Genomic DNA, 24,774 nt, shown 5'->3' on the forward strand with positions numbered 1-24,774 from the left:
TCCCACAGCTGCCATCACCACAGGTCACATGCTTGTCTGCCTTCGAGCAGGCAGGAGGGCGAGAGGTGCCAGCGTGGGCCTGGTGTACCTCGCACACCGCAGCATCAGAAAGGCACCCTGGCTCAAACAAACAGAAGCACTGCTACGAGTAACTAGGCCAGTCTGATTACTCAGTCTCACCTCACCAGGAATAGCTGCTAACCTCTCAGCACACCACCATGCCGTGCCACCTGGGTGCAACCAGAATTAAGAAGAGAGTCAGGCTGGTTTCATCTCGTTGATTTTATTTTACATACTAGTAACACATATTGACACAGCTGATACCAGAGTAAACCCTTCATGGGACTAGTAAGTGCCAGAATGCAAGTTATGGAACAGAAGATCAGCACAGCATCTGATTAAAACAAGTTAAATATCAATGCTGTGAAAACTCATGGTATTGGGCTTCCCTCAAAAAATTATCTTAGGAGAGGCCTAAAGCTCACAAGCTTCCCAAAACACAGGAAAAGCCATGTCATACCCTCAGTGAATCCATCAGGACTTAATTCCATGAAGACTTTTTGCAAATTCAGTGTTTAAATCTACATATTTCATATTCTTTACTGTAAGAGAGCACAGCAAGCTTGTCTATTCTACACACATTGTTTCACTCTTTCGGGGCAAATTACGATCACAATTTCTGCTAGCTTTGAGCAGCTATTTCAACCAAGATATATACATAAACATGTAAACAAAATGCCTAAGCTTAAATGGCTTAAAGCAATTCCATGGAAGTATCCCAATTCAGCTTTTTGTGCTCTTTACTTCAGAATCCAAAGTGCCAAATACAAGCAGCAAAAGTTTCCACTACTGCAGTTTAAAATGAAATCATGATCCCATTTACTTGTGTGAATTTATAGAAGTCATTTAAAGCCACAATTCCAATTAATTCAAAAGGGCTGAAAACAGGAATAATACATTTATGGTAATGGCACAGCTTGCATTGCCAACAGTCTCAAAACTAGTTTTTAAACTGTTATCAACAAGGAATGTACACAGGTTGACAAATTAAGGTATAACTCAAAAACCAGACAACTACTGCACTGATCCAAATTTGTTAATGCATAATCATATTTGAAAATATACAAAACCTGAAGTTATTACATGAAATTAAAACCTGGTTTTAAAAAGTGCACAGTAAAAACTGAAGGTAATTACTATATAAATTATCCACAGAGTGTGTATTTCCTGGTTTAGAGCCAACATTAAGTTCTGGTTTATCTGTTACAAGTTCTAAATATTTTAAAGCCATGTACAGCACCAAATCAGGTTTTTTTACCAGACCCAATACCACCCTCCGCTTCCTGGAACAAACAGGAATTGGACAACGAATGTTCACTATCTGCATCCTGTGCAGCAGCAGCTTCCGAAGACAGTTGATTAGCTGTAAGCTATCGATTTTTGTTCTTTTTAGAGTTTCCCTGCAACAAGAAACAAGCGAACAGAATATACAATTCCGCTACGAAAATCGAGACAGATATTATATAAAATCTGTTGTCTGATAATTTATGCCTACAGCAAACAAAGTACAGTCAAAAAACAGTCCATAGGCTTTGAATAATGGAAGCTTGTAACTGTTTGCTCTGAAAAATCCCTCTATCTTTACAGGCATAACAGAGCAAATATCAGATATTTCAAATATGTACAACAGCACCTTACTTCAACTGAAACCCGTGGAAAAGAGACATTTGAATTACGACCCAGGACACTCAATTGGATTAACACCACTAATATTGTAAAGGGCAGTGAAGGCAGGTGAAGTCATAATTCAACCTTAAACTATTTCAGGTGTAAGTCTTACAGGATAATTGCCTTAAATTAAAAATCAATCCTCCACCCATCATTTTGTTCCAAAACAAATTTTGCTTTAACTTGGTCTACACAGAATATTCCTAGTTTAGAAAACAAGAAAACAATTTGTCCAACTCTCATTTGACTCGTGACAATTCCACAATGCAAACGTTTAGCTTAAAATAAACTTCTGTGCAATGGTTAACTTGCTGGCAATTCCCTGACTTCCTATTTTCTTAACATAACATTCGTTTTTCACCTAACCAACAACTCCCTCCAGGTGATAATGGCTTTAACGGCATCCTTTTGACTTCAACTGCGCAGCCTTCTGCAGTCGGTAACACTCAGGATCTGTGCCTACGGCTGTGAGATTCTGAACCACCTCCTTGCAGACAGAGGACCACTTCAAGTCTTAGTGGCATGACAAGGGAGAAATTCCAGAAGGCGTTTTATAGAAACATGCAGTGCTATGGTCAGTATGCAGCCAAGAGCTTCCCTCGGAAAACACAAGAGCTTATACACTTATAAAAGTAACTTTAAAGACTTCAGTGCCAAGTCAAACCACTCAGGCACCTGAAGAAACACAGTTCTATACATGGGGGGCGGGGGAGGAGAGCTTACTCTCAAAAATAAAAATCACCATCTAGGGACTTTTAATCAAAACATGGATTTTACTTTTCTTTTTTAACCCTTCAGTGAAACCTGCTTCCTTGCAATCTGCAATTAAAGAGAATAACCCTCGTTTATTAGTTTCACAGCCAGCTGAGTGAAGGGTGAAGGCCTTCACAACATCTGTTTCCCCCTAGAACTGTCAGAATGAGACAGACTGTGGTTTAATCACTGACTGCTCAGAAGCTGCAGACGTCTGTGTTTTTCATCATTAATATTCAGGTTAGGCCGAAATTTGTTCCTGATAAATGGGTAGACTCCTTGCTTGGAAAAGAATTTAAGTGTGCATTTGAAGTTCACAGAAGAATATAAGCAGCAACTTTTTTCATTCCTACACCCGAGAGAGAGAAGCTAGAATATGGAAGTAAAACAGAGAAAAAGAATAGCTGCCAAGTACAGAGTGTGGTGAAACCCAGAGAGGAGTGCAGAAAGGACGCTCCTCCCACAAACACCCGGTGTCACTACCTGCATTTGCAAACAGCTCCATTTTCACCACACATAAATAAGAGAAAAGGTGCTGCTCTTCCGGAGGGTACACTTTGAGAGCCTGCTATGAAGGAGTGACAAAGTATTTGTTCCTTCCCACATCCATGTTTTGCAAGAATTACTCCTTCACTGAAACACAGTGAGCAGGTTTGGAGTTTTCTTTCCAGCGGGGCGAGAGTGGGAAGTACAGCCTGTGAGTTGGTCTGAGGGCAGGAAATAAGAGAAAAGGTGCTGCTCTTCCGGAGGGTACACTTTGAGAGCCTGCTATGAAGGAGTGACAAAGTATTTGTTCCTTCCCACATCCATGTTTTGCAAGAATTACTCCTTCACTGAAACACAGTGAGCAGGTTTGGAGTTTTCTTTCCAGCGGGGCGAGAGTGGGAAGTACAGCCTGTGAGTTGGTCTGAGGGCAGGAATACCCGATGCCACCACCTGGCAACTCACCTTACTGGTCATCTTCAGCGTATCGATTTCTTCCCTTTGTTTAGTTAAGGTTTCATTCATGCTGCAGAGATGGTCACTCATCATACTTAACTGGTCCTCGTAACTTCTCTTTGTCGTCATCAATTCGTCCTGGGAGGGGGAAAAATAACCAGAAGCCTTTGCTCAGTATCAGTGACACCTGGCAAAGCAGCCAACTTCCATCCCCGCTTAGTAAGCTAAAGTTTTGATGCTGAATGTGTGCACTTAACCTAAGCCATTGGGGAAAAAAAATAATCACTTTATGAAAGGAAAGTCAACAGCTATCTTTCTTTTACCTCAAGTCTCACGCACGGATGTTCCCCTTACCTTTGCTCTGTTTCCTTTATGATTTTCCCCCCCGCTATTTCTGGCTTACAGCTAAGTTTTCCAACGCTCCTTCCCGCCAAGAAACAAGTAAAGTTCACAGCTTAGAGCATGGCCCCTACATGAACGCACGTGGCCTTCATATAAAGCTGAAGGAATCAGCAATCCACATGGAGTTGCAGAGCTGTGATCTCTCTGGGATTAGGCAGACATGGTGGGATAGTGTGCATGACCAGGACACAGTAATGACACAGACGCTGTCGGAAGGACAGAAGGGGAGAAATCAGGCTTTACATAAAGGGCTGGTTTGAGGCCAATTAAGACCTCCTGGGTAGGGATCACAGGATAGCAACAAGGGTGATACGGCAAGCATCTGCTACAAGACGATCAATATCTCTCAACCCCAGACCCTGATCCTCAAGAGGGATTTTGTCTACTCTGACATGTCCCGGGAGAGCAACCAGGTGGAACACGAGCAATTCAGGAATTGCCTTGAATATGGTGAAGAACTTCTTGATATCAGTATCAATAGGCCTAAGAGATGCTCTCTGCTGAGGTCAGGGCTGACCCTGTTCCAAAAAAGGAAAAGCTGGTCAGGGATGTGAAAGCCAATGGTAGCCTTGGCTGCAGCAACCATGAGTTAGTGGAATTTAAGATCCTGAGGGAAACAAGCAAGATGAATAGAAGTACAGCAACCCAAGATTTAAGAAGAGTAGATTTTAGCTTTTTCAAGGTCTGCTTGGCAAGATCCCAGGTGAAACTGCCCTGGAAATTAAAGGGGCCCAGGAAAGCGGAATAATCAAGGACAGAGCAAAGAACAGTCCAGTGCTGAGGAAGTGGAGCAATTGTGGCAGAAGGCCAGGATGGCTGTACAGGAAACCCTCGATGCAACAGCTCGATTCAAACTCGGTCTGCTTTGACCAAAGGAGGGGACCAGATTCCCTTCAAACGGCCCTTCCAACCCAAGCAGTGCTGCAATTCAGTATTATGCAGACTACTAAACATACAAACGGTGCGCCTGTTACCTTCTCTTAGGAAGTTTAATATGTAATTGGAGATGAACATCCCGTGCTGAGTTGGATATTGATTGTGGAATTTGTTAAAGGAACAAACCAAAGGAGCACTGTGTGCCTTTTAAGTGTACATCATTATTTTCACTGCCTGTAAGGAGCACTTTAGGTACCCACCTCAGACAGGGGAGCAATAAAGATACGAACTAAACACAAAGAAAGCATGAAGGCATTTACAAACTGAGTGTTTCTATATACTTTATTTTACTATTGGCTCCTTTCTCAGCTGCGTGGAGGGGAAGTAGAAAGGGACAGGACATTCACAGGACGTCTGACGTAGGAGTTTATCATCTGTTGTTAACAACAGCTACTTAAAGGCTACCCCAGAATTATTTTTGTTTAGTATCAAGCTAGCCATCTCAAAAAGCACCCTGGCATTTCTAAGGGACTTCCAGTCCCAGGCGCTAGAAAGGATTAAGAATTCAACTTACCATCTGAAATCAGTCACACAACCACATCTTTTGACATGAAAAGAATCCACTTTCATAAAAAGCATTGACATCGAGTGTGCCAAGACACAGGCTTGGTTACTATAACCTTTTCCTTGCAAGCTTATTCAACTTTATACCTGGGATTTGAAGTCTATTATTTGTCTCTTCTCCACACACAGTCAGCGTTTTTAGATCACACAACTAGTGATGTAAAGGCATGACCATGCTCGAAATAGTTTTTCTGCCCCAATTTCCCCCCACATGCAACTACGAAATGCATCTATTACATTATATAACATTTTACTTGCCTGTAATCGACTGATGTTTTGACTGGCTAGTTTCAACTCTTCCGTGAGCGACTCCTTGGATTTCTCTGCTAAAGACAGTCTTTTGGCAAGTGCTCGACACTGTCAATCAGAACAGGATAGCAGGCAGAAGAGAAGAAAGTTAGTTCCAGAGTATTGCCTTGTGCCATCTTTAACTGATTGCTTTGGATGTTTCCCTCTTCCTATAATCCCTAGATTCAGAGCCTGTGCACATCTTTAAATGTGACGGTAATGTAATAGTTAAAACATATTCTGGGAATAGATTTTCATGAAACATTATGTTCCATATATTTAAACTCACTGTCATAACACTTGCCTGTGGGAAGTTCAAAAAGGGATTTACTGGTTTTGGTACAGACACTGCCTGCACGCTCACCTCAGCATGGAAGTGTACCGATTTGCTGTCGGCAAGCTGCAGATGAGACGTGAGTTCTGCTATCCTTGCCATATAGTGGGTTTTTATCAGGTCTTCACGAGACTCGACATCTGGAGCCTGGCAAAGCAAAAATTTAAGAAGACAGGTATTTATGTTTAGTAGATTGAGTATGTGCATCACAGTCAGAACTCTTTCTGATGTTGCATGCTCCAGAAGGTTCTTCAGACACCTGAACTTTAAAAAAGACAACCCACACCTCCCCAGTTTACTGGAAGTGAGAGTAACCCACTAAGGGCAGCTTTCACATGAACAGTCGTTATGTTCAAGCTCGGCGCTGTGCAGTAGCTTTTAAGAACTTGTATCAGTTATTATTACCTGTCTCCCACCTCCTGATTAATCGTACCTTCAGAAGAAAAGGAGGAGTGAACTAAAATACACACCAGTTCCCTGCAGTATTAGAAAAGGCAAAGCACTGGATCTTACTCTGCCAAGTGTTACACAACAGCCACAAGAAGTAAAGAGTTAACGACTGGTCAGGCAGCTGATGAGAGTTTCTTTTGGTGTGACCTCTGGTTTGTGACAGTCTGTACTTAAATGTTAGACACCAGGCACTTCAGTCAGTGACTTTTTTTGCAGCTTGAGCCCTTCCTCGAGAATTAAGAATTGAGGTTTGGAATGCAGTCAGGGTTACTGAAAGTACAAACTGACCAATGCCTTCCTCACATTACAGGGAAGAGGCCTGCACCACAGCTCACACTGCCTTCCAGAAGAAAGTTAAGAAATACATGGATTTATGAAACTTGAACATATAGTATACAGAGGACATGGGTGACTCATGCCATTATACACAGTATGGCTGGTAAATAGACCTTTGGAATAAGTTTAACAGAATTGGAATTGAAGCACTTTGCAGATGTACTTTGATAATGTTTAAAACAGATTACCTTTTCATTATCAGTAGTTACAGTCAACATTCCAATCTAGAACAAGGAAGAAAACACACTGAAGTGAGCACTGCAGAAATAGATACCATAGCTGCAAGTCATTTTGGCTGCAGTCACAGAAGGACTTTAATTAAAAAAAAATATATATATATATAGTAACAGTTAAAACTAAAACCAAATGTAAGCACTTCCACCTGTAACAAACAAGGGTAATAATATACATCCTTGAACAGAATTAAAGCTGACACCAGCCCTCCAAATATATCCTTTGCCTTACAACATACACAAGGAAAAAAAAGCAATAAAAGCAACAAGATGCAACTGCTTGATTACATGAAACTAATTCAGAGGTATGTTAATAAACATGAGAAGTAATGTTGCAGTGTTATAACAGGGAAAGCCAACTTGGATTTATTGAATACCTTCTGAATTCCTTTCTTCCCACTCTGACTAGTAAATTACATGGAGTTCCAGAACTCTAGCAGAGGGATGTACACCAATAACTAGTTTCATGGAAGAGCATCTTCCCACAGAATCAGAGGGGTTTTTTTCTGATCTCAACAGCACTAGAGATTTAGGTTTATGGGAAATATTTATACAATATGTCGACCTATGAGTTACATAAAGCCATTCTCCTAAAGCTCCTAACAGACCAAATACAGGATCAAAAATTTAAGAAGTCAGTTTACTTCAAAACTGGGTATTTCAAAGCAATCCAGTAATCATTTTTATCTTGGCACAAGAAAGCATGGAGGAATAAACAAAGTTCTGTTGAGTGCTGAGCTTGAGTAAATTGATTATTTCTTACAGACAACATCCCTGCTAATACCACTTCAGAAGTGGTAATTCAGAAGAAAGGCCAACACCTTTTAAATACAACTAATAAACAGGAAAAAGCCATTTGCCAACATCCAAGAGCAAGGACAGAACATATGCCATATCCAAAAGCGATTGCTGAACCCAAGTTGTAGGCACCTGGGAAGGTTACGTAAAAATCAGCACTTCAGAGAATGCTAAAAGCTTGAATAGTTTCAAGTTAAAATTAAGCTACAGCGAACTGACCTGTAATAAGCTTAAGAATCCATTTAAAAATACTAATTACCTACTTCTGTTTCTTTTAACATACCCAGAGATGAAAAAAGTAGTGGAAACTCAGAGGCGACCTGAGATGTATACTACCTGCAAGGCTTCCTAACTACAGAGTCAGAAAAAATTCTGCAAGTTAAACACCTATTATTTCCCCCTCAGTCATGTATGAGCAGAACGACAAAAACATCTCCACGATACTAAAGACAGCGAACAAAGTCCCAGAATCCAACAAGTTCCAAACTCTGCAGAAAGTATTAGCAAGCAGCTCTGCAAATACAAGGAGCCCAAGTGTGAATGCATTTCAATACAGCCAAAAAGCTTTCATTGTTAGCTTGCTACTGACCAAACAGTACTCCTGCTACAGAAAACAGATTTTTCCCTACTGAAGGAAAAAGGTCGCTTACCAGACTGGCACTCTTAATAGGTTCCCTCGGACTCTTTTCTGTGGTTTCCTTCTTTTGTTCAGCTACATTTGGCAAAACAGAACGTTCTTGTATAGTTTCAGTTAAATGTCCACTAAGAGAGTTCTTCAGTTTCTGGTTTTCTTTCTCTAGCTTTATTTTAGCCAGCTGGGCCTCCAACATCCAGTGTTCTTTCTCTTGTTCAAGTTTTGAAATTTTCTCCAAACTCTGCTGGACCTTTAGGAGGGAAAGTTTACCGTCCAGGTTATTGAACGCACAGGGAAAAAAGCCACACACAGGAAGTGTTTGCAGACAGTATTATTTTAAACCATTACGTAAGTGAGGTAATGAGTAATGCAGCAGGTAAACTACTGCTTTGAGCTGCACACTTAACTGTGGTCATGTGTCAGAAATGACCACCTTAGTTAATTAGTCTGAAGCATGCATCACAAAGATACAGCTCACAGAACTGGCAACATCATCACGAGGTGTGAAATCAAAGCAGAGAAGAATTTCACCAAGATGTGGAAGATGTGTACCTGGCCCTAGCACTGCTTTGTTCTGTGCTAGAAAGAGCAAACAATACAGAGCCGGTAGTGATAGGACAAGGGGTAATGGGTATAAATTGAAATCAGGGAGGTTTAGATTAGATATCAGGAAGAAATTCTTCACAGAGAGGGTGGTGAGGCACTGGAACAGGTTGCCCAGAGAAGCTGTGGATGCCCCTTCCCTGGATGTCTTCAAGGCCAGGCTGGATGAGGCTTTGAGCAACCTGATCTAGTGGAAGGTGTCCCTGCCCATGGCAGGGGGGTTGGAACTAGATGGTCTGTAAGGTCCCTTCCAACCCAAACCATTCTGTGATTCTATGATTCTCTCCTCCCAGAGCTGCCTCACCTCACACAGACACAGCCACCCACTTGTTCAGATAAGAAATCAGCTATGGAACAGTCCACATTCTCACTCCACGCATTCCTGTTGAAACTGGTCTCATCCCTACAAGTACACTTTGAATATTGGCCACTACAAAAAAACCCCACTGAAGTCATGATGGTGACTCAAGCACAGTCTGAGCATCCAAGTTAATAAAGTTTTAGTATTAATCAGTCAGTCTCATTCATACGAGGAGATAGGCAAACTGTGTAGGCTTTTTAAATACCATTTGACCTCCCTCTGCCTCATCTTCCAGGAAAAAAAAGCACACTGAAAGATTAATTAAACTGTAATCTATTAATACACTCTAACTGGAAAAAATAATTCATTGTTTTTAAACTAGTGCTAATATCCTGTATAGTCCAAAAAAAGCACACAAAACGGTACATAACATGAGAAACAAACACTTCGGTATGCCTTATTCCTGCCCTTATTTTGCATGTGTTTGCATTATTAAAGACTGCCTGACTTCTTGTACTTATAAATCAAGACATCAATGGCATAATGCTGTCTTTTGTAATGACACATATATTCTGCAGGCACAGGAGAACAAGGATAACCCAGCCTAACAAGGAAAAGTTTTGCTTTCAAAACTCTACAAGTAAAACATCTACAGTCTAGTTTTAAGTTTCAGTATATGCACATACAGGAACAAATGACCACACACAAATATGTAGAGACTACTCGCTACTACTTCACCTTTATAAAAATACACTATCGTCTAGGCTAGTAAAATTACCAGAATACCTGTTGTGCAAGACCTTCTCTACTTTCTGTGGAACTCAGAAGAACTCTGCGATTGGCTAAAGCCTCTTCGTAAGGCACGGAATCTGCACAAGGCTGCAAAAGGATAAAGGAAAAACAAAACATGTTTCACAGTACATCAGAGCATGTATTCTACATTTATTTTACCACTTCCCTCTTTACTTTACTAAAGGGAAGAAAAACATATTCCAATGTTCACCATTCACTAGAAAAAAGGTTTCAGCTCACAAAAAAAATACCACCCCAAAATGCACACCTGATTAAATAGAAAACTCCACGTGTTAATGATCAAACACATCTTAAGGTCCACTTTACAGACATTGCAGTGAAGTGATTTAACAACAACTGTTAAGCACAGCATCACCTGTTAACTTTAATGGAGCCAACAGGGAGATATGGCAGTGTTCAGTCCTTTGGTTCAGCCCATTTTCTCCAGCATACCTCCTTTGCAGCTGCTTTTGGGTTTGTTTTTTGTTTTTTAATGTTGCTGTCCACTGTCTTCCAGTGAATACAAATAGAAGAATATGATGTCATTCACTCCATATTCCTGATGAATACGGAAGGAAATTTAAATGGGCAGCAACCCTCCTCTCTCCTTGAAGTCTTGGCATGGAAATAATTAGTGGAAATGGGCAACGGCAGAATTGGCACATACCCTGAGTTGAGAGCAACTACGCTCTCTGAAGTTTTCAACAGCATTATTGCTCTAAGGATTCCCTTCCTCAGCCAAAGATTCCCATTCAAAGAACCTCATCCAAATACTGAAAACCCTTAGTTTGTATTCTCTTTGGCATAATCGGCTACCAACAGCACTGTGTTTTCCCTGTGTAAGCATGCTAGCTGAACAAACCTTCTTCAAAGACTTCATGTAGGCAACCGCCTTTTTCTTGTACTGCAGCATACACTCGGCTGAAAGAGGGCTGATGAACTCTGCTCCTCCCTTCGGGCCATAGCTCAACGAAGTAGTGAAGTGATCCAAGTTGTTGCTAAAGAACGAGGCAATCTAGACACAGCAAGATGAGTGACTTTTTTAATTAAGTTCACCGGAAAGATTTATCGCAGCAATTACTCTTTCAAGAGAAAAACAAGTATTTAGTGAAACTGGGCTTTACAACAAGCATTTCAAACAAACTACAGGCTCTTACACATAACTGTGACCTTACTAACACAAAGCATCTTCACAATATCTACTCGTATCACCCGTTCCAGTTGGTTTTAACTTGCAGCTTGATAATACAGTAGAAAAAGCCTAATACTACAGATTATTAATATCAAAAGCACACATAGATTTTCCAAATCATTCAACTAAGGTATTTAAAAAAAACAAAACACAACGTGCACAAGTTCAGGCATTGTATCAAAACAAAAATATCCATTACCTTGCCCACTCCATTTGTTAAAGCCATAACAGAGGATACGATACAGTCATTTGTAGTTAGGAGTTTCTGTGTGGCAGTTGGAACGTCTTGTTCTAAAGTAGCTTTCTGACTGTAGTGCTTGGAAATATCTAGAAAAAGAAACACGTTTATGTCAAATTACAGTTTTTGTCTATTTCAGCAACCATTTTCTAATTCAACTTATGAATTAGAAAATTCATTTGATGCCTCCTCAGGCTTCAAATGTTTCTCCCCTCCTTAAGTTGTATAAAAGCTTAGTCTGGATACCCTTACTTATTCAGTACACTGCCTTAGACAACTGTTTGTGACCACAGGGAACAGGCATTACATCTGTTACACAAGGGAGAATAAAGGTGCCTATGTGTACACCGTATCCCAAAAATCATAGCTACACAGGGGATCCAAGCTCACACTGAACTAGCACTTCATGCCACAAGTACACTTTCCACTTCCGTATGTTTACATCTGGACACTTAAAAGTAGGATTTTTAGTCATGTTCAACATCTGAGTGTTAAGTGTATATGACTTGTAAGGGGAGAGTATTTTAATTCTGTCAGAGCAAGTCTAAAAGACTAACAGAAGTTTAGAAAGCCACTTCCTATATTCCAAAATTCTTTCAGGCAAAGTTAACAGAGCAGTCTCCAGGGCAGGGGACAACCAAAAAAACCTCACACTTTTCAAAGTCATTCACAAAAACATCTTAGCCTAAATACAGCAATTTCAACAGCACCCAAGCTTAAAAAGACTCAAGTATTTATCACATAAGAACAAACATTCTCAACCTGGCCTAATTAAATATAAGCAATTATCTGATAAGGGAACATTTTGCACATATTCACTGGAACAAGCTGCCCAGAGAGGGGGGAGTCTCCTTCTATGGAGACTTTCAAGAGCCGCCTGGACTTGTTCCTGTGTGATCTACTCCAGGTGATCCTCCTCTGGCAGGGGGGTTGGACTAGATGATCTCCAGAGGTCCCTTCCAAACCCTACCACTCTGTGAACCTGTGTAAAGTACTGTTGCTACAGAATGGGAAAATCCCAGGACATCACAACCAGAAGTTATTATCTGAGGCAAATTTAAATGGTTGGAAAAGAAGGGAGGATAGGAGTGACTAATCAAGTATTCTGGAGTATGGGAGTGAGAGATGTTAAGCACATTTCTGTTGCTAGCTAATGAATTCTGACAGTTTTCTTCAGTACTTTCCTTTGTTAAAGTATACGTTGGCTTGATTTTACGTTATAGTATAGTAAGAGGTAGAAGGTATTTATCAATAAGCTTATCTACGCCACAACTCTTGGTTTAGTGTCTCATTCCGTTTGAGGTACAATCTCCAATATATTTTTTTTTCTTCTTCACACAAGGACCCTACAAAATGGGACCCTGCTACTGATATTATTACCAAAAGAAACAAAAAACCCTATTTTGCATAAAATTGTAAAAACTTAAACAGCAGGCTAGTATTAAAACAATTCACCTATACAGATTTTCTCCCTGGGGACAGCTACGTAGTACAGAAACATCAGTGCTTTAGAACTCCGAGTTTTAACCAAACATCACTTCACTGAAAACGTAACATATCTATTGTTCTGCTGATAAAAGGAAGCTAAGCCATTTTCAAGGAGGAAGTTATGTTTCAAAACGAAAGCGGGCTTCTTCATTCCGTTCTATACACTAGTTCCACTAGAGCAACGAAGTTCAGAAAGTGAACTGATACTGCTCAGGAAGATCTCAAGCTGCACAGTTAAATAGTCAAGCAACGCTAGCAGAACAGAGGAGTGAAAAACATGCACGCACATCTAAAACAAGCAGTTGGTAAGTTTAGTTTTCTTATCCTAGTTTGTGAAGGCAAAACAAGCCAGACCTATCACACATTACACACTCAACACTGTTACAGATAGAGTATGCGTGCAATGTTTAACAGAAAGAAGTAGAGCTGAAACAAAATGTTCCTGTACTCTCACCTTTTAAAATGTCATGAAATCCATGAAGACTTGCAGCAATGTTTGTAAACACCAAGTTGTAATTTGCCCTAAGAAGTCCTTCTGGTTTTGTACCTAAGAGTACCATGTAGAAAGGAAAGAAAAAAAACCCCACAACAATAAGGTTTGACCATGAATATACTCATCTTTGAAAATAATCCAACTTCCACCTACTAGAAACATTTGCATGGAGTATGAAAATCACATTCATTCACTTAAATTTCCTCTTCAACGTCAAATGTATAAATACACCAGATTTTGCCAGGGTAGGCAGTTAAAAAGCTTCCAAGTTTCCTATATTTTATTCATATTTTACAAATATCAACTGTTTTGATCTCAAAAAGCAATTACGCACGCAGAAAGATTTATCATAGAGACACAGAACATCTGTGTTGCAAAAAGACCTTTAAAAGTCTTCTAGCCCCATGCTCCTGCCACGAGCAGGGACATTTTCAACTACATCAGGTTGTTCAGAGCCCCATCCAACCTGACCTTGAGTGTTTCCAGGGATGAGGCATCTACCACCTCTCTGGGCAACCTTCTCCAGAGATTCACGACCCTCATGGTAACAAATGTCTCCCTTCTATCTAGTCTACATCTACCCTCTTTTAGTTTAAAACCATTACTCCTCATCCTACTGCAACAGGCCCTGCGAAGAATTCTGTCCCCATCTTTTTCTTAAGCACCCTTCAGGTACTGGAAGGTGCTACAAGGTCTCCCCGGAGCCTTCTCTTCTCCAGGCTGAACACGCCCAACTCTCTCAGCCTGTCCCCATAACAGAGGGGCTCCAGCCCTCTGAGCATCTTCGTGGCCTCCTCTGGACTCGCTCCAACAGGATGATACCCTTCTTATGTTGAGGGCTCCAGAGCTGGATGCAGCACTCCAGGTGGGGTCTCACCAGAGCAGAGTAGAGGGGCAGAATCCCCTCCCTCGACCTGCTGGCCACACTTCTCTGGATACAGCCCAGGATACGGTTGGCTTTCTGGGCTGCCAGCGCACACGGCCGGCTCATGTCCAGCTTTTCATCCACCAGTACCCCCAAGTCCTTCTCCTCAGGGCTGCTCTCCATCCCTTCACCCCCCCCAGCCGGTACTGATACCTGGGGTTGCCCTGACCCGCGTGCAGCACCCTGCACTTGACCTTGCTGAACCTCATGAGGTTCAAACTTCAAGTTTTTCCAGGTCCCTCTGGATAGCATCCTATCCTTCAGGTGTGTCAAATGCACCACCTGGCATGGTGTCCTCTGCAAATTGCAGAGGTTCCACTCAATCCCACTGTGTCATTGATGAAGATAAACCGTGCTGGTCCCAACACAGATTTCTCCTACTTCTCTTTTCTGGCTGACATACCTGTAGAAGCATTTCTTACGATGCTTTGCATCCCTTGCCAAATTCAGTTCCAGCTGAGCCTTGACCTTCCTGACCCCATCCCTACACAACCAGGCAGCATCCCTGTCCTCTTCCCAAGATACCTGTCCCTCCTTCCACTGCCTGTGCATTTCCTCCTTACCCTTCAGTATGACCAGCAGGTCATGACTCATCCATGCCAGTCTCTTGCCTTCCTTTCCTGATTTCTTAGTGGGATTGAGAGCTCTTGCACTCTATGGAAAGTGTCCTTAAAAATCTGCCAGCCCTGTTCTCCTCCCTTGTCCCCAAGGGCAGTTTCCCAGGGGGTCCTATTGACTAACTCCTTGAAGATCTGCAAGTTTGCTTTCCTAAAAATCAGGGTCCTGACTTTACTCTTCACCTGGGACACATCCCTCAGGGCTGTGAACCCCAGCAGGGCATGATCACTGCATCCCAGGCTGCCTCCAGCCTTGACATCACCGATCAGCTCACTTGCGTCCGTGACCAACAGGGGCAGTAACACATCCCCTCTGGTAGGGCTGTCTATTACCTGGCTTAAGAAGTTATCCTCAGTGCATTCCAGGAGCCTCCTGGATTGCCTACAGCTCACCATCCTACTTTTCCAGCAGATGCTAGGTTAGTTGAAGTCCCACAGCAGGATGAGAGCCTGTGAGCACGATGCCTCCCATAGCAAGAAGGCTTTGTCAGCCTCCCGGCCTGGATAAAAGAGGGTCCAGTATGACAGAGCATACTACAGAATTCACTTGTCCCCTAGTTTTAGACTGTACGTAAAGAGTAGCGTTAAACTTGTTTTATTCTATCACAGAAGCGGCGTTTCTGCGTGCTGTTTAAAAAACAAAAAAATACCCCAAAATGTACAAACAAAAACACCTCAACACTGCTCCAAAAGGAAAACTAGTACCTTCCAGTCACAAAGTAACCAACTGAGCCAAAACTGGCACTTACTTGGTAACACAAGAAGACTAACGTACGTATGTAGCTTCTCAAAGACTGCAGTCAACCTTTTCATGTCTCTGTGGAGCTCCATGTTTCTAGCTCTTAAAGCAGCTGTGCAAAGAGAAGACTCACACTCTTCTTCCAAACTAGGAATATATGAATTATTTTTTTTTTAAAAGTGAGCAGATATCTTAAAAAAAGTTAACGAGTTTTGGAGCAGATAGTATTCTCTACATCCCCAGTTCAAAGCAACAATAGACTAGGAATTTATTTTATAAAGGTTAACATATCAAAATAATTTAGCAATACATGAAAATTGATGTGTGAATGTACTATCCTCCCTCTTAGGAGCCTCAGTTACAAGCCAGGAACAGTTTACACTCATAGAATGATGGTTTGGGTGGGAAGGGACCTTAAAGACCACCTAGTTCCAATCCCCCCACCATGGGCAGGGACACCTTCCACTAGACCAGGTTGCTCAAAGCCTCATCCAGCCTAGCCTTGAACACTTCCAGGGATGGGGCATCCACAACATCTCTGGGCAACCTGTTCCAGTGCCTCACCACCCTCTCCGTGATGAATTTCTTCCTGGTATCCAATCTAAGTCTCCTCACTTTCATGGCAAGGAACTGGCTGCATCAGTTTAAATACTTTTTTCTCTACTATGTATAATTTACCTTTTGCTTCCTAAGGAGCAGAAGAGGTACAAAGAGGACATAAACCAAGCTTTTTCTTCTTCCTTAATCCAAACCCTCTTTTTAGTCCTTTGCACTAATAATTCACCTCCCTTTGACCCACTTGGGAACAAAGATTTTCACTGCAGAAGGGATGTCCCGCTGGCCTGTTTTTCTACACTGCTATATTAACTGCATGATAAATCATCTTCAGACAGGCTCAAAAAATTAACAGTTTCAGCCTATCATACCTGAGTAGTATCTGTGCTACTGAATAACATTAAGAAACATTAAAAATCTATGCATCTTTAATAAAAAAGTCTAATCCATGAGGAAGAAGAGAAGGCTTCAAAATACATGATTTTAGAGGTAATGCCCAGGTGAAAAAAAAGCATACGTAACCTAAAGGCTCAAAAACCAGCAGGCAAAGAAAAATTTCTGCCTTGCAAGTCAAGGTGCTTTAAGAGTTGATTTAGTATCCGAGTTGTAGGTGTTGCCAATGCTGCATGTATGACACTTTAGTGCCCCTTTAGTTTGATCTATTAAACTAAAAATACCTTTTTAGTTGATAAGGAAGAATCTTTCTTAAAAAGCACAAGTATGAAGCTAAATGTTCTGAGAAGGTCTTCAACTGCACAGCTGTTTCCTGGAAGGAAAAACAACACATAAGGGTGGGGGTTTTGTTGGGGTTTTTTTGTGGTTTGTTGTTTTTTAGTTTGTTTTTTTGTCGTTAAAAACGGAGCAAAAAAAAAATCTTTTTCAGCAGAGAAAGTAGAAAACCTTACCAGGACTGTCACAGTGTCTTCCGTAATACTCTCGAACAAGTGGAGCATTCCTTCCTCCAGAGGGCGAACGTACGACGCGTTTTCATGGAGATACTGCGAGAACTGAGCGCAGAGAGACGTGAAAATGGTGCTTGCTGAAAGCCCTCGCACACTGTTTCAGGTTCACAATTGAACAGTCCCATTTACCACAGCACCCGTCATCTCAAGTGATGCCCAGGACGTTAACAAGAAGCTATAGCGCTCAAGTGACGTACAGCCACCTCCTCGGCAGGGCGCACACGCGCCTCGAGGGGAAGTGGGAAGTGAAGACTACAGCAGAAGTGCAGGCAAAACCCCAGCTCGGGCCTTGCCACAGCACCCCATCCATCGCCTTTAACTGCCATGCACAACACACCAAAGCCCTGCTGTTTGAGTATAAAACATTCTTGCCTTCTTCGCTCGACTCCACCAAATTAAGACTAGATCCACACATCCATTAACACCAAACAAACTATGCTACCTTTCTCCAGCTGTTCACCTAGCCGCCCTCGGCCTGCGTGTCGGCACAGACACACGTGCAGCCATGCTGCGCCAAGTACGGAGGAACTAAACCCAGCCAGAACGGAGGAGAGACGTACACTTTAATCTCTGTTTCCAGCCCAGTTTGCAACATGGGTCAAACCGCGCTTACGGTTAATGCAAAGGGTGGAGCAGTAACTAATTAAGGGAGAATTCCTACTTTCAGCTATGACACGTTTGGACCATTACGAATTTTCAGCATTACAGAACTGCCCAACTTCACTAAAACTACTGAAGTAAATGCTATGGCTAACTTCCCCAAAGCAAGTATTCCCAAGAACAGAGGTATTTACTCTTAAACACAATCAAATGTAACAGTACCATGAGCTTTCAGTTTTGATGCCACAGTGTTACAAAAAGCTTTTTCCACAGATTGGCATAGGCATTCAAACATGACCTTGTTTATTTTATCCCACAGATAGACACCTTCACCTTTGATTATTTATACCATAATAGTAGCTAAAGAACCCAGGCAAACAGGGTACAAGAAATTTTTTGTATTATTATGGTGCAGCAACACAGTGTTAAATGAGAAGAGAGAGATGCCAAGCTCTCATTCATGCATGCACAAATCTGGATGGAATTAGGGAAAATTCCTAAAGAAATAACACATGCAGAATGCTCCTGACTTGTGTTGCAAAAGAGAGGACTGGAGTTATCTGGCATGATGCTGAAGACCCAGCAGAACCCAGCAATCCAACACTTAAAGAGAAAAGGAATACTTGAACCTGGAAGGGAATTGTCCACATCTACTTTGAGTGTCTGGTGGGGAAAATAGCTCGAAAGCGCCAGACAAGACCTAGAGTTGGGGAAAAATAAATCAGTGCACATGTGCTAAGCCACTACCTGACACTTGTCTCATTCTCTACTACAGGAAGGGGAGGTTTTTGAATGATTCAGTGGAGGAGCAAGAACACTTGCCAAGCAGATAAATTAATCAAAAATACAGGAGCAAAAGCAGCTTCAGCAAGTGATAAAAGATGCTTCACTGCTGGAAAGTTACAGTAAAAGCCCTGAGAGGTGGCATGCACCAAGGCAATTAGGTCCTGAATGCACAATGGGGCAAAGAGACATAATTACAAAAACAAACAAAGCCTGAACTTCTGAATCAGAGTCAATTATCAGAAAAGGAGAATCAAAATACAGTTCTGATTAAGTTGCATGTTTCAGCTGTGTGAAAGCAATTCTCTGCTGAAAAGCAACAAAGAAGTGGTAACTAGGACATTAAAAAAAAAAAAATGTGTGAGAAGCGATGTCTAAGAAAGCTGATTTTACTCCCCTAGTGTGAACTGCAGTAGTGTCTGCAGAATCCAATCACCACGCTGGAGCATGAAACAAGGAGACACAGTTCCTGCCCCAAAGAATTTGGAAGACGACAAAGCCTCATGGTTTTTACAAGAAAGATGTGCCATTTTGAGCACGTTTGGTGGCAAGAGCAAGAAAATGTTGTTCTCAAACTAAGATCTATGCTGAACCTCTGTAAAAGTGTACTTTTGATTCAAACAGTTGAAACAACTGAGGTTAAATAGAGTGGGATTTCTTTAGTAGATAGACATCTTCACGAGCATATTTGTTGCCTGCAAAAAGACTAAAAGAGGTCCTCCTAAGAACAGGAAAGTTGTGTGAATCGTTAACACTGCCACCACGTGCATGGCAGCTATTTGATGAACACAAATCACATCCACCTCAGTAGCTTAAGTCTGAGCCCTACAAACCACTTAATTGCAATTATAGCCTGAATCAGAAATTACTGTCATCCAGCAACTTAACTGCACACAGATCCACTTGCACTATGAAGTCAGCAACTCTGATGTTAAAGCAGTTTTATTCCAGAGGACACACATGTGCATTGCCACGCAAACCCTTGTGCGCAAAGTTTTTTCCATGTTTCATGGCAGAGAAAATGTCAGGAGATGCAGCCTAATGGCTCTGAATGATACTCTCGGAAAAGCCCTACCATGGAGTTGTATGGAAAGAGCCAGGTCATGTTTCTCACAATATTTTCAACATGCTTTACAGACCTGAAGCTCCAGAACACTTACAGGAAAGGTCTTTACACAAGTAACCCAAAATCAGACTATGAAGTTGCTTTTTGACAAGAGAACAGAGCCCAAGTCCTCTCCTTCACAAGCCTTCCTTGTCCGCAGTTCACATCACGTTACAGCTAAACACTTCACCCACAAAACCTGTCTCAACATCTCCCACGCCCCAGTGCCTTAACGAAGATAATCACCTGCGCAGCCGTGCAATTTGTGTACGTTTGAAAAATAACGAGCTAAACTTGACAACTGCACTTTGATTTAGCACTTAAGTTTTGATTTGACTCTCGTCCTGTTCTCGCAGCAGGGCACATTCAGGGAACTGGCCCAATAAGAAAGACCTCTCATGCAGGAGAGGCTGCCTCCCAGGAACACGCTCGCAGCATTCCAGTAAAAAAGGCAGCAGAAGTTTGCATGAAAGATAACCCACTCATAAAAGTCTATGTAATTGCATATACTTATAGCTGAAATTAGTAAGCTTTACCTTCTGATTCAACGGTGATATAGTGTCCGTTGCAGAATCAACGGGAAAAATCTGTACCTTCTGCTCGGTGTACGTGTGGAAGTTCAAAAGGGCTGTTACAAGTTCTTGAACAAAAGCAAGCGCCTGGCCAGCAAGGTCTCGCAACTTCAGCTGTCAACACAGTTATAAAATTATTATATTGGATACGTAACTATTTAAATACCAGAAAAATTCTATGGCTGGACACAAAAAATTACTATCAGTTATTTCTTTCTTGTTACTAGCTCAGCTTAATACATGGCAGCAATCTAACTTCATTTCTAAAGCTTATGAATAAACTACAACGTCACTCAGAGAGGCACATTTTTCCTACGATGACCAAGTAGGTTTCTATTTCATTCAACAGATGATGCTTTGCCTTTGCTGCATTCCTCCAGCTACAGGCCACAAGAACACTAAAGAGGTCAGTAGTACAATTACCCAAACAATCTTCCAAATTAAGATTTGTAAAGACCAATTGAATAACTGCTGACAACAGCTCAGTTTTCCCAGTGTGGCGATAGAAATTAACACCTGGTTCTATGAAAATCCAACTATAATTAGTAAAACCCAATTAGGTTTCTACCTGAATACAAGGTGTCTGCTTCTCCAACCAGTAACACTCAATTCTTATTCTCCCACCTGGACAGAACTGAGCTGCTGTTTATGAATAACCCTGTTCTGTGGCTTTAGTAAATTATGGAGGGATCCAAGAAATTATTCCAAAATGAAACAGTCTGAAAAAGCAAAGGCAGAGATGAAAACCACATTCTGTTGTGATTTATGCAGGAGAGAATAAGGTTAGAGTGACATTTCAGCCAAGAACGGCTTCTCCTTCAGAGATGCATTCCTAATGCTTCACTGAAGTGTTAAATCAAGTGAATCTTGATTATGGACCAGGGATGGTGGTAAGTAATTAATGCAGTCGTACACAGTTTGTGTATGTTAATTAGCTACGCAAGGAAGGAAAACAGACACTATCACTGTTTTGCTGTCCTTTACACTGCAGCCTGTGCAGCATTTTGCCTCCACTGGCAAAGCCAGTCAAAAATCTGTCCTGGAAAATTTTCAAGACTGCAGATCTCGAAGGACAAAGCTGGCTGACACAGTGCTAGCAGAAGACAGTAAAGGGAGAAGCTCTCCAGGTAGTCATTTAGATTTTTCTTAGTACTCAGCAACAGGCTGATTAAAGGCTACTTCCACCACAAAACTGGACAGCAGGTCACCTGTTCTCACAGCAGATTTCTGAAGAGACCTTTTCCTAACAGGCTCTTCTGAAGAATGGAGAAAACAACTACTTGAAATTTTCCTACAGTGGCATCTTGAATGCATCAACTTCAGGGTTCAAGACACATGCAAACAAAAAAACACACACAAAAAAACCCCACTGAATGCTGTGCAGCCCATCCTCAGTTGAAGCAAACCAGGAAAATACTGACTGCATCATGGTATCTGATTTACTACTGTAAAAATCCTTGAACTATTTAGCCATTCACAGAAAACTAATACTCATTTTTTAATAATGAGTAAACCACATTCCTAAGGAAAGTGATGAAAATTACAGTAATGAACAGAAACTGTTTCTTTTTGTTAATGATATTTAAATTAGTAACGGTGATCTAGCTGCAAGTAAGAGGTTTTGGCAAGAAGTATCCCATGAAACGTAGGTGTACCATGCAGTGTTCTCCAAGAGGCTAGTCATGATCCTTTTAAGGAATATATCATGTAACAAGTAATATTAACTAATACAGTACTCTAGCATACACACCAGCACACAGTTTACAAATGCAACATTCTTTGTGGCTTAAGTGATGTGACCAAAGGTCAGTTCAAGGGAAAAGGAATTGAAGATACCAAAACTACAGGGTTTTTGTTGTTTTGTTTGGGTTTTTTTCCCAACAAAAAGCTTAAGACCTCTAGACTAATTCAGTTTTAACCAACTTTAAAAACGAAATGCTAAAGTTTTAACTTTCTGCAGGTTTGCATAGTAAGAGAATATTTTGTATAACTTTAATAAGAGACAAACATTACACCTTTTTGCCATTTTTTCTCAGAAGGCATGCCTCAGTTAATAGCTACAGTGATCATCAGGCAGCAGTCAACAGATTAGCTCCGATGAAGTGAGGTGAGCAGGCAACTTTACTCCTCAACATAAGAGCGGTACAGACTACCTTTTGCAAAGCACAGAGGCTCTGTGGATAGAAATTCCCTTGGAATATCATGATGGTAGTAAGACAGGCTATCTTCTGCCATTTCAGATCACTAAGATTTATTCAGTATCCGTGCAGAAAACTGCATCTTGACATAAGAACCACAAAAAAGTGCTCACCTGATATCTTCTGTTGTGTAACGGTACATTCAGGGCATTGTATCGATTAGATCCTACAGAACAAAAATAGAGTATATGCACTTATTAAATCATAGGGGTTTTGAGAGAGACTTATTGGTAAATAATTATTTTTAAATGTAACATTTAATTACAGTAATATTACAGTTCATGTAAGTAATATTAACTAAAAAGATAAAAACAATGGGCTTCAATAAAGTAGGCCTAAACATCCTCACTTAAGAGCTGTTACTGTGACTAGATGGAGAGAAAGCACTGCCCTCCTTGCCTCAGATTGTAAATCAAATGTAACCATCTGAACACCCCGAATTTGACAGGTGAGAGCAGAATCCTCCTGCCCCAGAAAAACAAAGCAGTACTCATCACTAACAAGAGTGAAATTAAAAAAAAAAAAAACAACCAACTTAAAGAATTCAAGATGATCTTCAAATTTAAATTACATTCCAGGGACTGTCAAAATAAGATGAGTGTATGTTTTAATGGTTTGCACATTTAAAAAGAAAAGCTCCTGTATGTACTCGATTTGTTGATAATCTGGAGTAAGATGTATTCTCCACATATTTCACCATTCTGTTCCAGTTAGAGAAACTCAAATGATTATTCAGTTGCAAGTGGACACAATTTTTGAAGAGGCAGAGGGATATTTGTACCTAGAGAACAGCTTACAAAGCCTTATAGATTAAAAAGGGATCACAACCCATGTCAATTAAACAGAATAACAACCTCTTCAGTTTAAAATTTGCACGCAAAGGAAATTTACAGCTTCTTAACTCTTTTTGTATCATTCACATTTGGTAACTAACACATGGGAAGAGGCAGTTGTATTCAGAATAAAAAACTGTCCAAAATCCCCAAATCCATCTCCTAAGGAAATGCCTCAGAAACCTTTGTTACCTTTCTACTCTCAAAATCACGCTTAGCAGTCAACAAGCCATTTGACTGTCACCAAAAATGAAGCGAGCTGCCAGTTAGACTTACAACCAACCACAGAGCCTATAGCAGGACAGTTGGAATCCGGAGCAGACTAACTTCCTTCCCACCTTTCTCTCATTCTTTTCTCACTGAAAATCTGTCCTGTATTTGCAGTGTTTTCTACATAAACAAAAACATTCTGCTGTGGCAGCTGAGTGAGCAGATAAACAAGTTATATGCATCTAAGTTCTCGCTACAATGATAACCACCTGTAAAAACAAGCAGCTAAAGATGACAGAGAAGTAGAAATGGGCAGCAGATGCCAGGCAAAGTGATCTTTGTGAGAGGAAATAAGGGAAGAGGGTCTCAAGACACCAACGCCTACGTACAACATGTTGTACGAGAGTCAACATTTCCTAAAGAGAACATGACCTGGTGTTTGTAAGCCAAGACTCACTGGATTGCCAACCCAGTGAAGAATTTGGAAGGCTTATCCCTGCAGCACCCTGCCAGAACAGTTTTTAGAGAAGCTAAGGCTATTCAAAACATAGCCATCAAGTTTTAAACTGAGTGAAAACTGCAAAAGCTACCAATAAAACCTACCGGTCATCCAACAGCCTGTTTTCACTTCTCTGCTCCTTCTCCACTACTTTCAACTTTTTCACTATTCCAAGTTCTCCTACTCTCACTGCCAGAAGAGCACAGACTTCTGCCTGCCCAAGTACAAGCTCATGCTCAAGCTATTTACAAAAGCACCCAGCACTGATCTGGCACATACTAACTGATTCTTGTACCAAAGCAATGCAAAGGCTGAGCACTCCTAACTTCATGGCACCCGCCGCACTTCAGTTTATCTAGTAGTAAGTGGAAAGGAAGCAGAAAAAAAATGTTGCTTCAGGTAACCCATCACTGTAACTCTGGAATATACCCTGCCAAAAATACTCTGAGACAAGTAACTAAAGAAAACTTTGTTGAGAAACCACTAAGTGGACAGCATTCCTTCATCTTTTACAATATTTGGTCAACATTAAGCAAGACAAGTGACAAATTACTCAAAAGCCTTCAAAAGTTGTAATTTTCATTAGAGATACATATAAAAAAAAGAAAAACTTGATATTTTAAGATCCCTGAACAAGAACATGACAAGATCTGTCATGAATGCTTATTACAATT

At 41.1% G+C, this 24,774-nt stretch overlaps 1 protein-coding gene across 1 annotated transcript in view; it reads right to left on the reverse strand.

Moving 5' to 3' along the window:
* Positions 1 to 264: 264 nt before the first annotated feature.
* PPP1R21 (protein phosphatase 1, regulatory subunit 21) overlaps positions 265 to 24,774 on the reverse strand; it is a 31,010-nt gene continuing 6,500 nt past the window's right edge. Inside the window, exons 7-21 of the mRNA XM_010161397.1 lie at positions 22,672 to 22,724; positions 20,325 to 20,474; positions 17,244 to 17,345; positions 17,016 to 17,104; positions 15,794 to 15,930; positions 13,464 to 13,556; positions 11,483 to 11,610; positions 10,954 to 11,106; positions 10,086 to 10,178; positions 8,412 to 8,645; positions 6,919 to 6,954; positions 5,975 to 6,091; positions 5,581 to 5,679; positions 3,430 to 3,558; positions 265 to 1,460 (exon numbers count right to left, since the gene is read on the reverse strand). Of these exons, the coding sequence (XP_010159699.1) occupies positions 1,431 to 1,460; positions 3,430 to 3,558; positions 5,581 to 5,679; positions 5,975 to 6,091; positions 6,919 to 6,954; positions 8,412 to 8,645; positions 10,086 to 10,178; positions 10,954 to 11,106; positions 11,483 to 11,610; positions 13,464 to 13,556; positions 15,794 to 15,930; positions 17,016 to 17,104; positions 17,244 to 17,345; positions 20,325 to 20,474; positions 22,672 to 22,724 (1,643 nt within the window). The 3' untranslated portion in view covers positions 265 to 1,430. The remainder of the gene's footprint in view (positions 1,461 to 3,429; positions 3,559 to 5,580; positions 5,680 to 5,974; positions 6,092 to 6,918; positions 6,955 to 8,411; positions 8,646 to 10,085; positions 10,179 to 10,953; positions 11,107 to 11,482; positions 11,611 to 13,463; positions 13,557 to 15,793; positions 15,931 to 17,015; positions 17,105 to 17,243; positions 17,346 to 20,324; positions 20,475 to 22,671; positions 22,725 to 24,774) is intronic.

The sequence above is a fragment of the Eurypyga helias genome, unplaced genomic scaffold (assembly GCF_000690775.1).
Source record: "Eurypyga helias isolate BGI_N326 unplaced genomic scaffold, ASM69077v1 scaffold2071, whole genome shotgun sequence".
Taxonomy (NCBI): domain Eukaryota; kingdom Metazoa; phylum Chordata; class Aves; order Eurypygiformes; family Eurypygidae; genus Eurypyga; species Eurypyga helias.